At 38.2% G+C, this 13,799-nt stretch overlaps 1 protein-coding gene across 8 annotated transcripts in view; it reads left to right on the top strand.

Annotated features, from left to right (window-relative positions):
• PALS2 (protein associated with LIN7 2, MAGUK p55 family member) overlaps positions 1–13,799 on the top strand; it is a 53,987-nt gene that overhangs the window by 28,723 nt on the left and 11,465 nt on the right. For all 8 annotated transcript variants that reach the window (XM_063410395.1, XM_063410404.1, XM_063410448.1 and 5 more), the window contains exons 3-5: positions 3,844–3,996; positions 12,143–12,295; positions 12,807–13,034. In XM_063410395.1, the coding sequence (XP_063266465.1) occupies positions 3,844–3,996; positions 12,143–12,295; positions 12,807–13,034 (534 nt within the window). The remainder of the gene's footprint in view (positions 1–3,843; positions 3,997–12,142; positions 12,296–12,806; positions 13,035–13,799) is intronic.

Here is a 13,799-nt window from a genome sequence, read left to right as displayed (position 1 = left end):
TATGAAATCCTCTGTAAAGCTAAAGGATTGTTGTCCAGGGATTTTGTTCAGTATAAAAATCTGGAAAGGAAAACTTCTCATGAGAATTTATATAAGAATTTACTTCTGTTTAGCTGTTCAAAAAGTTGGGTTTAAGTTGAAGACATGGCACAGTAATAGTAAGTAAAAGCATTTTTTTACTGATGATGGAAATAACTTTAAGTATCTGCTGCATAGGTAATTTTTAATATTTATCATGAAGAAAATGTTCATTGAAAGCTTTTTTTTTTCTTACCAAGAATTAGTGCTTTAATGGACAATAACAGTTAGGTGAAATTTAATGACTAGCAGATGTAAAAAAGTTGCTTGTAATGGAAACAGATTCTTAACTGTACACTTGCTTTATCTAGAATGCTTAAATGTTTTAATTGTGTTCACATGGTGTGACTGCACTCATATTTTCTTTGTAATTATTTTGGAAAAATCCTCAGTCTTAACCAGCAGTGCTAAATAAAGATAAGATCAAAACACATTTGGTGAAGCATATGTAATTCACATGTATATCTATTTGTCCCTAAAAACAGATAAACTTGCTTTTCTATTAGAAGAGCTGATTTTATCAGAATTAGCAGTTCTGAAATGGTTAAATTATTTTAACAGAATCATTTCAAAGCAGGCCAGAAATGCAAAAGCTTTTTCATTTTCCTTTATTAGCCAGTTATTAAGACTAATCAGTGTGTAAAGTACACCAAAAAGGACAATAAGAAACTTAAGGAAGTGTGCCACAAGCACAAACTTATTTTCTCCTTTTGATCCTTAAATAAATGAAGGCTAACAATAAGTATAGTAGTTAGTTCATAGTATTTTGCAGTGCAGTTTGGCTGATCCTTTAAAACTGGGTTACATTCATTTCACACTTTTCCTGTACAGAATAAAGGCAATAAGTTAGAAATTACAGATTTTTTTGGGATAGAGTTCTTTCACTGAACATTTCCACTTTTCAGCAGGTGATAGAGGAAAGGAGAGCTAACTGGTATCATTGTAAAATGGGTTTTTTTCCTCTCACTGATGTTTGTAGAATCACAGAGTGGTTTTGGTTGGAAGTGGCCTTTAAAGGTCACCTTGTCTAACCCCCTTGCACTGAGCAGGGACATCTTCAGTTAGATGATGTTGCTCAGGGCCCTGTCCAGCCTGACCTTGATTGTTGCGAGGGATAGAGCATCTGCAATCTTTCTGGGCAACCTATTGCAGTGTTTCATCACATCCATCCTAAAACTTTCCTTCCTTGTATCTAGTCTCAATCTACCCTCTTTTAGTTTAAAATCATTATGCCCTGTCGTATTGCTGAAAGCCCTACTAAAAGTTTGTTCCCATCTTCTTGTAAGCCCCCTTTAAGTATTGAAAAACAGCTATAAGGTCTTCCCAGAGTCTTCTCTTTTCCAGGCATAACCCCAACTCCATATCTTTGTTGTGCTGATGTTTGTGTTCAGTACTAACTAGTCTTTAGAATTAATATGCTTTTGGAAAATAGTTGTTGAACTTGGAACAAGCATGAATTCTCCTCAGTTTCGCTACTGAACTATGGTATCAAAATTCTCTTGTCTTGGATTGTTAACTATTCTTTCGAACCTCAAAACTTTATCTTCTTTCTGCTGTCACACTATTGCTTTTAGCATTGTAACACAGCCTGCATCAGACCAGGTGAATGCCCAGCCCAGGCCAAGGAAACATCTTGGGAGTAATCTGTAAGCATTAATATGTCAGATTGTTGGAGGTAAAAGCCTCACTTCTTGAACATTTGTCAGGGGTGATAAATACTGAATGCACAGAAAGGCTCAATTCAGTATCAATGTTTCTGAAAACTCCAATGGAAATGAAAAGAAAAAGTTTCAATATCAAGTTAGGTATTCCTATTTGGTTTTTAACTTATTCATATCATTCCATATCCTGTTACTCCTCAACATGTTACAGGATCAGAGATTGTTCACTGATAAAATTTTATGTTCCCCAGTATATACATGGCCTTGATTTTGGAGTGAAGGGTGAGGATGTTAGTATTTAGATTATGTCACTCAGTCTTTTGAAAACAATGACTAAGAAGAAAGGTAACCCATATTCTCTAATCTTAAAAAGGTTTTGAGTTGGATTATGTTTAAAAGTCGCTAGATTTGTGTTTTTACTTGCTGTAAAAGAAGCAAACTTTAAAAGAAGGATATTGTTTACTAATGTATTCTGTACAAAATAGCATTCCCTTATAAAGGAGAATGTGTGTAGGTGTCGAGTGTCCTGTAACTTTGTAGTCACAGTCGTTCGGTTTGTGTGTGTTGGTGTTGGAGAATGTTTGAAATGCCTTTATATTAAGTTAACCTTTCCAGAGTTTGGTCATCAGGCCTGCAGAAATAGCATTTTATAGATATGAAGTACAATTTGATGATTTCAGGAAGCAGAGTTTTCTGCTTTTAGCAGAATTTTATTTTATTGCCTGTTTTAAAGCACTAATAAGAGAGAAAAGTGCTCGCATATCTTCATATTATATTTATGGGAAGCATATATAGATTCCTCTGAACTGTACCTATTATGCATTTGTTTTTATATGCAGGAGTAAATGCTCCTTTGTAAATTTCTTGTTGCTGCAATGTTGAAAACAACTTTTAATTGAGAATCTTGAGTTATTTTTAGCCTCCTCTTATTCCCTAATTCTATGATAGAAGACTGTCTGTAATAAATAAGTGAAGCATTCAGAGATGCTTCTCTTCCTGCTCAAAGCACCTACCTTTCAATGAATTTCAGTATCTGCAGAATTCAGAAAAGGATTATGTCTGCAGGAATAGCTCTCAAAATAGATGAAATGTTATCCAAGAATCACAGGATGGTAGAGGCTGCAAGGGATCTCTGGAGGGCATTTGGTCCAACTCTCCTTACTCAAGCAGGGCCACCTGGAGATGGTTGCGAAGGACCACATCCACACAGCTTTGATTGTGTCCAATGAGGGAAACTCCCATAATTTCTGAATAACCCGTGCCAGTGCTCAGTCACCCTCACATGGAAAATAGTGTTTCCTGATGTTCAGACAGAGCTTCCTGAGTTTCATTTTATGCCCACTGCCTGCTGTCCTGTCACCAGTCACCACTGGATACAGGCTGTCCCTGTTCTCTTTGCATAGTACACCTTTCATACACATTGATGAGATTGCCCTGAGCCTTCTTTTTTCCAGGCAGAACAGTCCCAGCTTGATCAGCCTTTCCTCAAACATGAGGTGCTCCAGACCCTTCATCATATTTGTGGCCCTTCACTGAGCTTTTTCCAGAGCTTCCAGAGTATGGCATCACTAGTGCTGAGTAACATTCACTCTTCCAGTAACATTTTCAATGCAGCCCCGGATACTGCTAGGTACCTTTGACTCCAACTTTTCTTTAGCATTTCCTTCAGTTAGGCAGATTCTTCTGTAGAATGTGCTGTTCAAAAGGTATTTGAATGGGAGGAGTCTGAGGTAAATGTTTTACTTGCAGATTCAGAAAAGACCCCATAGTTCCTTTTTTGCCCTTCTTCTAGAAAGTGTACTTGTCCAGGATTCCAAAGCAGGAAAGGTCCCGTGGTGCTGTACTGTTGATAGAGCAGTGCTTGGTGTGTGTAGTGTAGAGGAGATAAGGACTTACAAGCCTCTCTGGTATGTGCTGCTTATAAAGTTTGTTGGGTCCTGTGGTTGAGCATGCAATATCCTTCAGCAGTTAAATCAGGTTATCCTGTATATATTTTTTCTGACTTTTCTGCTTAAGATTGCACTGAGAAATTGCTTGAAAAGTTTATGAATTTGAACCACTTGAAACTTATTTGCATTATAGTCTCATGTATTTAATCTTACAGGCTCATGAGCGACTGGAAGATTCTAAACTTGAGGCTGTCAGTGACAACAACCTGGAGCTGGTAAATGAAATTCTTGAAGACATCAGTCCCTTAGTAAATAAGGATGAAAATGTTGCAGAATTGGTTGGAATACTCAAGGAGCCTCATTTTCAGGTGCCACCTTTTTACTGTATGTTACCATCTTACTGTATCAGTGTTCACGTACAGATCTAGGAATAATAATGAAACAAAACCTGAACTGTAGCAAACTGTAATATGTGGGATTTTACTCCAAATACAAGGTAAATCAGAAGCCATGTTACAAATTAATATGATTTTATTCTTCGATATAATTTCAAAAATATCTTTACTCACTTTATTAATTTCTACTGGAGTGTCTGTCATAAATCTTGGATAAGCTTTTACTTCCTGTATGACTGGAGTTTCCAGAAAAATTCCCTGGAGACTTGCTTTATCCATAACATATCCAGGTGATCTCAGTTCCTGATCCGGAAGCATTGTGCAGTTCAGTTCAGTTGGCATCCACAGTCATCTGTAAGACGTACGGTTTGCAGAGTGAATAAACGTGGTTCTTCTGTGATCTGATCTGCACTGCAGCTGAAGCTGAGACTCTGCATCCCTCTCACCATTGCACTGCTTAAGTGATGTTGACATACGCTTGTCAAAAGCAAATGTTTTCCCATTTTGCTTTTCTTTGACCAGCTTCTGTACTGAGCCTCAAAGATCAAGGTCTGAAAATCCTTCGTAGATTCTGGCCTTTCTAGGTAGGGTTCAGTGGACTTTACTACTTCAGTGGACTACTACTAAGCTAAAGGTATTCTGCAGAAGAACATAAACAACCTTTTGCCACAGTATAAGTGGGCTTCTTTTGGCAGATAGGTATGAAGTCATAGGCATTTTTGGGATAGATGAGTTCAAACACACTTTTTTCCCAGGTTTTCTGTTACATTTTATACAAAGCAGTAAGATGTATTACTGTTTACATGGATAAACACTGGAAATGCTGTTGGTTGTATTGTGTCCTATGGGAAAAGGGATCACTTCAAGAACTCAGCTTTTGGGGCAGTAGCTCTTCTGAGCACTGACGATTCCTCTGCCTCTCCTGTGTTGGCCTCCCTTGTGCTCTTGTCCAGAAAGACATCATAGCTAAGTGGTCAAAACCTATGATTTGGAGACGTATTGGTGCACAAACCTGCAAATCAGTCTTCGATCCCATAAAAGAAATTGGTACTTGAAAAGGACTGTATGAGTTTGGAAGAATTGATAGTTAAAATGCAAAAGGATTAGAACTGAGGGCCATCTGGTGCCCTGACAGACCTGACAATGATCCATTGTGTTAGACAGAGAAAATAAAGCTGAGAGTCAAAGAGGATGATGAATGAAAGATGAAGGGGGTGTAACAATTGAAGTGCTGCACTTTGAAAAGCATGGTAGCAATGATCTCTGGAAAGAGATGGCAAAGGCCAGAGAGCAGCTTGGGAAAAGGATCTTTGGGTAAAAACTGGAAATGGCCTGTAGGAGACAGATAAAATAAGAATTTTTGGGTGAATAAGAATCAAATAAGAATTACTGAGTAAATAGCCAACACTAAGGGAAACCCAGCATTTATTCCTGTTCAGTGGTCAGATCTACAGAGGCAGAATGTGATGCTGGTGTCAGATACTTCATTAGTTCAGGCTTAAGCAACTTAAATATGTGATGTAAAAGTTCCAAAATAGCTAGAGAAGTAGAATGTTGGTATTTATTCTCTTTCTTGTACCTTTTTTGTTGCTTCATATATAAGGAGCAGATATGAAACTGCATATATGCTACCTTAGTTTATAGTTTCGCTCAGATTTTTTGTTAATGCTTCCTAATTGCATGTTAAAGGTCCATTTAGCAAACATCTCTTCTGTTTTCCTTCCCTGTCCCAGCAGTAGGTGTTTAGTGAAGACTTTTAGGCTAGAACAAGCCAACAGTGATCCCTTCCAAATGTGTTGTGAAGATTTAGTGATCTGTTGCTCAGACTACTGAGTGAGTAGTACCATCCACCCGTGGTTCTCTTCCATGAGCTTATTCAGTTGTTTTTGTAACCCATGTGAAAATCTGTCATTCACGGCATCCCCATCTGAGTGGAGACTGTGCTCTTTTGATTTTGAGACTATCTCCTGCCAATTTCACTTAATACTCCTGTCCTCTTGTGTAGGAAGAAAGTGAGCCGTTTTTCTTAATCAGCTTCTCCATGTTACTTGCGATTTGAGAGACCCCATTGTGTCTGTCTGTGTCAAGTAAATAAAAAGAAGGGAAGCAAAGCTGTATAGAGCACGGATTTCTGAAGTGGTGTAATAATTTCCATTGCATTTCCTACTCACAGCCTAGAAGTTCCTAGTATTTGGTTTGCCTCTTTAACTGCTGATGAATAGAACAGAAAAGTTCAGTTAGAGGGGCCCTATAGTGATCATCCCCTCCAGCTGCCTAACCAGTTCAGAGCTGACTGAAAATTAAAGCATGTTATTAAGGGTGTTGTCCAAATGTCTCTTAAGCATTGACAGACATGGGGCATCAACCACCTCTTTAGGAGCCTATTCCAATGTTTGACCACTGTCAGTAAAGAAAAAGTACCTCTAGGCTCAGGGAGAGTAGAGGTGGATTGCTTGTTAGGCTCAGTTTGGTTTTGTATTGTTTACATTTTCGAGATACCATTTCTGAGTCTGTCAGTTAGTATATTAAACTAGGACTGTGTTTTCCCTTGCAGTCTGTGTTGAATTTCATTTGCCTTGTACTCAGATAACTGCTCATGAGGTTACATAATTGCCTCTGCAGGTTACATCAGTTGTTTTAGTCTTTGAATAGTTCATCAGCAAACTTTCATTTCAGTTCTCATCCCCATTTCCTGGGTCATTTATCTGACATTCAGTATATTGGCAGGTGTAGAACTGAGCCCAGATGCCTGTGGAAATCACCTGTTGACATGAATTCTGAAAACTAGAAACACCATATTCCTGCCACAAATTTTTCTGTCTTCCACCCAATATTTTCTTCCACTTGAAAACCTTACTGCTTATTCTGTTATAGTTTTGTTTCTTTAAAATACTTCTATCAAAGGCCTTATGGGAATATATTAACAACTCTGACTGCTTTGTTGCCATGCTTGGTGACTCTTCCAAGGAATCTGACTAGATTTGAGAAGCATGACTTCCTTTATTAAAGCATGTTGACGCTTACCCATGATCCATTTTGTCCAGTCATTCTGAGTTTTATGGAAACTTCTGATTTGTTTACTATCAGCACCACACTTACTGTTTTGCAGTTTGTTGACTCTTCCTTGGAACCCAGTTTAAATAGTCATGTCATGATTATTGCTTATCTGCTGCTTCTTTCCCTATAGTGTTGAGTGAGTCATGGGCATGTAAGAAAAATACAGTGCAACTTTTCTGCAAAATCTGGATTGTACAAAAAGGACAAAAAAGTGTGAAAGGAAGAGAAAATAGATGGTTAAGATAGTTAAATGCTGCCCTGGAGAACTGGTCTATTCATCACTCTTATCAGAACTGGAATTCATTTAAAAAAATCTGAAGAAGCTTTAACTTGTATTTTTAAAATTTATTTTCTGTGTGCCTGTTATGAGGCATTCAGTCTCATTTGCAGAAACAATGAGCAGTTTTGGTTGCTGTGTATGGGCAAAAGGACCTATCTACTTACTTCTTAAAAGTATATCTGCTGTGATTCAATTCTGAAGCTGAAGATTGAGGAGAATTTTCAGCCCTTCATTTTGTACTTCCATTACCCATGTGAAGGCAAGCAACAAAATCAGCTGAGGCCAAAATACTATTTTTTTTATTTAACTGATATCATAGTTATGACCACTCTAGAAGAACTTTTAGGACAAATTGCAGACCAAAATGTGGATATATCTTTTTTAAGGCTTGGGAAAACTGTATGTCTCCTTCTCCAAAAAGGAAACAGAAAATTACCTAAATACTCAAAAAATAAGTGCTATCATTTCTGCCTTATTTGTTGCAAGGAGTCATATTCCACATTCTGCATGAAGGGAAAAAGGAAAAATACAATGTCAGTCACAATTATAGAAAATGTCATTTGCATCCTTTCTCCAGTTCAGTAAAAGTGCAAACAACTCAACGTGACGCTTTAAAAGTTTCATAGACACTACTGTGTAATTGATTTAGAGACTGACTTTCTATTTTACAAATGAATAGTGGCACTTTATCACAGCATCCCCTTACAGTTGTAACCTGCCTTGGCATACAAGTATAAAATGTGACATACAAGGCATCAGTGCAGTAGTTTGTTTGAATGTATCATTAATGCTTACAGGACTTTGTTTTTTCTACACATTTTTGCAGAAGAGCATTTGGGAAGTACAGGTACATGTACCTGGAGTACAGGTGCATGCATGTCTATATTATTATTTCCTCTCTTTTCTCCTTTCTCCTTTCATAGCCTTTTTTTTCCATCCTTTCCACTTTTTACCCTTTCTAGTTTTAACTGAACTTTTCAGAGGTCAGAGTGTGAAAGTTCTAATGAGTTTCACAGGATTGATGGCGGGCCAGTAGGTCAGTATGTGGTGCAGAGCCAGCTGGCACATGCAGCACATGGAAAAGGCTGTAGCAAATCTATCCAGACAGTAGCTGGAGAGCAGAAGATAGGAGTGGAAAGAGAGGTTTCCTTGAGGAAAGAAGAAGCAATTAAAAATTTTCACACAGTTGGAGTGGTTAAACATGCAGAAGAATCACTTCTGCTTCCTCTTCAATGGAAGAGCTTGTTCTGTTACTTTCACCTTCCAAGAGTTAGCCAAACCATTAATAGATTAATTAAACCACTAAATAGATTCTGTTGGCAATAAAATACTTAATCTGAAAAGCAGCCAGTATTATCTTCTAATAGTTAGGTTTATAAGGGCTAATCATACCTTTTAAATGTTTTATTTAGAAAAAGTGATCTTAAATTGCTTCCTAGACAGATATTAATATATAGGGTTATTTTCCCTATATATTCCTGTGTTCTTCCCAGCCCTCCTGATTTTTCTGAGGTCATAAATGATTTCCTCACTTTTCCAGAAGAGCCTTTAAAATGTGTTCTTCTGACATGAACATTAGGGGCCTCTAGTCCATTTATTACGTCTAATATTTAAACAAGGTTATCAGGGAAGACACATTTAGTGCATAAAAGAGGAAAGGAAATATTTTAGACACTTTTGGCCTAGAGTATTAGGAAAGGAATCCTTGAATTCAAGACTATAGAGTCATTCTACTCTTGTGTATTCCCTCCCACCACAGTCCCAGTTTGTAATTTAATGGTTCTTTCGGATCAGAATTGGAGAAATAGGTGTTATATTATTTAGGGCAATGCTTCATAACATGTTTAGATTGTGTTGAGAATTTTTTTAGGAAAGACAAATGTTGAGTTTAAACTTGGCTTCAGCACTGTAGAGAGCTTTGAATGTTTAATGGTTCTCTGTTTACTTAATTTTTAATTAAGTTTTAAAATATTTTTTACCTGTCAAATCTATGCAGCCATAGAAAACTACTGTAAAGAGATCAATATCTTCTAAGTTTATGGATTGTTTTTTTGACAGTGTCTTGCATAAATAGACCATACTGTCTGTCACAGGACTGTGTATCTGTTGTGTGTTACCTCTTGTGATTTGCAGCAGTTCTTCTAAATGTCTTTTTCTGACAATATTGGCATTTTTTTATGAGAACCTTTCTACAGCTATCCAATCTTGGATAGTCAGCTGATCCTGTTTACAGGAGGAAATTTTGTGTGGAGGAAACTTTGAACTGTTTTATGGTTGTTGATCAGTCCATGCTGTTTTGCAGACTTTGGCAGAGGTTTTGTAAGTGTTCCAGCACTGGTATGGAAAGGTCAGATTCCAGTGGAGCTCTGGAGTTGCAGGAGCACGGGATATCACTTTTTCCGATACCACAAGAAAGAAACAGGAGAAGTTCATGTAACTGTGTTTCTCAGTTCACTCACACGTTCCCCAAATAAGAAAGTAACTTAGTGTCAGGCAGCGGTACCCCTTGCCAGGTGCCTGTACTTAAGTGTTCTTCAGAACTGTAGGTCATGACCTGGCTGGAAATAGTGTCATAAAACTGGTACAGATTCTTGAGTTTCAGAACTGAGAGTTAGGTGTGGGACAGTAATAAGTTAACTATGTCTTAAGGAAACCAATGAACTACTGTTCTTAGAGAAACCACTTTAGAGTTGTGGGCAGTCCCTGATAGTCCTTCTATGACTCAGGCATTGTGTAACTGGTAGGAAAAACATCCTTTGACTGAGAGATGGTTAAGTAGCAGTTGTATGAATTCATGCTTATCCATAAAACTGAGTGGTTAAAGAGCATCAGAATGTGGAATGGGATCAGATTTAAGAACTCGAGAATTTTACGAAGCATGTCAATTCAAAAAGGAGGACACAGACTGTTATCTTAGTAGGCTTTTTGGACTGTGGTTCAGGTTATAATATATAAATTGCATTACCATATTAAAGGGCAGAGAGCTACAAGCAACTGTGTGAGGCTTCATGAGAAATATATTGGGTTGTGGTCAAAAAGTTCAGGGACAATTTGTTCTAGCATGTGACCAGAAAAAAGCTGGAAGTTTCATACTGCTCATAAACCAGGTGGTTTTATGAGTGCTAATCTGTAAAAATGTGTAACTGATGCAAATTTTGGAAATGTAGAAAGATCAAAAAATACGTTGCTTGCAAACATTAGCAGAGAGATCTGTTCTCCTGGTTTCTGGATTGGGTGTGTCTTGGATAGTGAAGAATTAGAAATTGCTGCCATCTGACAGCTGCTTGATTTAAATAAATGATTGTTTTTCCTATTTAATTTGATTTGGTTTGTGTCCACAGTATCAGAGCAGCCACAATAAGCAGCTATCTTTACAGTCTTAAAGGAAGGGGTAAAATCAGTGAATTAATACTTCTTTCTAACCTCAAGTTGAAATATCAGCAGGTTCATCGTGTAATGGGCAGATTAAAATGACTGTTCAGGTTTGTGACACTTTGAGGGCTTGCATGCTGAGCTTAGCAGTAACCTAATGTGGTTGCACAGCCTTTAGCTTAGAGGTGGCTTACAGAAGGATGGAGCAGACTGCATAGCAAGTCTCTTACCTGCTTACCTGCTCTGCTTTCTGGTAGTTCGCTGTCTTCCTCTGGCATGTGCATGTCAGTGTCAGTGATAGTCCCATGGTGTCTTCTCTTTTTAGCTACTAACGTGACACAGTCAGTAATCTGCCTTAAAACCATATCTGACCAGTCACGGTTGGGAGCAAAGCTGTGTAGTTGGAGGCCCAGTAGGCATCTCTTCTGCTTGCTGCTGCTCTCTGTATCGGTCAGTGTGACTCCCTGTGCTGCTTTACCTTGGACTGCTGTGTATGATGGCTGTAGGGTGTCCCTTTTTGTCCCACAGACTCACAGAATGGTTTGGGTTGGAGGGGACCTTAAAGATCACCTTGTTCCAGATCCCCCGCCACGAGCAGGGACACCTTACACTAGAAGGTGACAGAAGGACAGAAAGTCTCCACTGTCTTAATGCACAAGTTTGATCTTGGTTTACCTGGATGTATTGTCTTATACATTTTTCTTTATCTTAAGAACTCGTTTATGAGAAAATCGTGCCTAAATTACATTGTCTTCCACACATAATTATATTCATTTGGATCTCCTCCTTCTACCTTGTATTTATGTATGTGGACTGGTGAAAAGACCATTAACTCTAAGGTCTGAGCTCTTGTCTTCCAAAAGGTAAATCCTGTCAGCTTGGGTTCATTTGTTGCTAGAATTCTGCCTTGGCTTAATGCAAGCAGGAAGCACTCATTCTGCAGATGGCTAGAAATCATTGCATACCTGTCATTTTCCAAATAACTGTGCAGGAAATTTTTATTGCATTAAACACAAGTATCTAATAATGAGTTGTCTCCATTTTTTGCAGTGAGTTATTCATTTACTGTAACCATTTGCTCAGATACTGACTCATTAGGTGGAAGACTATTCTAGTTAATCCTTTTTCTGTCTTCCCTTGTAACATGACACATTCCTCCCCAGTTTAGTTACATTTCTCCTATATTTCCTTAAGAAGCATCTTTTCTATTTACAAGATAGCATATCTGCCAAGGCAATAGGCTTATCAGTTCATGTGAGCCCTTGTGTCTGTTTTTGCTTTATTTCATGTGAAGTAAGAGTATTATGACCTGGTCCCAAAAGGACAGATTCAGTGGTTATTCAGCACTAAATCCTTTCACAAACAGTTATTTCATGACTTCAAAAAAGATCTTTTCCTGTTCCTTTGCAGTCACTCTTAGAAGCACATGATATTGTGGCTTCAAAATGTTACGATTCCCCTCCTTCCAGCCCAGAAGTCAATAACTCTTCAGTGAACAACCAGGCTGTTCCGGTAGATGCTATTCGTATCCTTGGAATTCACAAAAGAGCAGGAGAACCACTGGTAAGTAAGTGAGGATTAGTGTGCCTTAAAGTGCTAGTGAAAACATTTGCATGTACCTGATTTATTGCATTATGTTTCAGTTATTTCCATTATGTTGTGTAATTTAGTGGGTGATAAGCTCAGTATTGAGAGGCTGAAATAGGAAGATACTTTCATGTACTCCATCCCATTCTCTCCAAGAAGTAATCGGATAATGATTAGGCAGTCACTGGGCTGAATGATCTGCTAGCATAACTGACTAACACAACATCTGTTTGGTCCTGATATGAGGTGACAGGATTGCATGCAAGCAAGAACAAGTCATTTTTTAGTCATATGAAAACCTTGTGTGAAAGCACTTCTCTGTGACCTGATGCTTCCTGTATTGGAGCTCTTACACTGTAGTAGCTGTAACTGTCTGTTTTCATTGGAGTGTGTAGAATATCCCACAGCTGTGTATTGTGCTTGAGATAATGGTAGAATGAAACTGAAGTTCAGACCGTGGTACACTGGGTGTCATTACCTCTTTCAGGGAGTCACATTTAGAGTCGAGAACAATGACCTGGTGATAGCCCGAATTCTTCATGGAGGAATGATAGATCGGCAAGGTCTTCTGCATGTAGGTGACATTATTAAAGAGGTGAATGGCCACGAGGTGGGAAACAATCCAAAAGAATTGCAAGAGCTGCTGAAAAACATCAGTGGAAGTGTCACTTTGAAGATTCTTCCCAGCTACAGAGACACTGTCATTCCTCAACAGGTCAGTAGCACATTTCTGATGGTTCTGTGAAAAGAACTTTAGCTTAGTACTTTATTGTGTAAGATTCTTTTAAGATTCTGGATTAGACATATTTTCTAGACATGTTTCTATTTTGTGAATGTAATGCTAGGAGGAAAAGTAAAATTCAGATACCTGTATTTACCTTTGATTACATTTTGGAAATGGGTTTATTCACGTAATATGCCTGCCTAAAAAACTTGAATTGGTGTCTAAAATTGTTAGGCATTTTTATGCTACATATAAAGCACGTTTCTTTGACCTTAAGTGACCTCTGATAAACTGACCACAATCACACTTCATGCAGTGAAGTGTGTGTGTTTATAACATGGTTGGTGTCAAAATAATCAGCTTCGTAGAATTCAGAAACATATTTAATTCAACAGATGAGCTTGAACTCACGGACTTGAGTGGGACCTTGGATGGTGGCTATTCCTTATCCCTTTATTGTTGCTGTAGGCTGTCCATTTCTCCATGGCAGAAGTGGCTTCCTGAGCTAAATCAGTGTCTTTGAAACACCATGTAAGATGCTCCTTCAGGTAGTGGGTCCTAATGCCTGTGACTATAACAGGCTGTGCTTCCTCTGTGTAGAGGCTGAGGGAGTGTGCTTTATTGGGGCAGGTACAGGGTTTCCTTTGCTCCACAGCGTGGTACAAAGAGAATCAAAGATGTTTTTAGTTCAGTCTTACAACCTACTCTTTCTTCCCCTGCATCAAATTTTAGTCTTAAACAGTTGCATCTCCTGTT

Source organism: Prinia subflava, chromosome 1, assembly GCF_021018805.1.
Source record: "Prinia subflava isolate CZ2003 ecotype Zambia chromosome 1, Cam_Psub_1.2, whole genome shotgun sequence".
In the NCBI taxonomy this organism is placed as follows: domain Eukaryota; kingdom Metazoa; phylum Chordata; class Aves; order Passeriformes; family Cisticolidae; genus Prinia; species Prinia subflava.
This window is presented reverse-complemented; position numbering and strand designations above follow the sequence as displayed.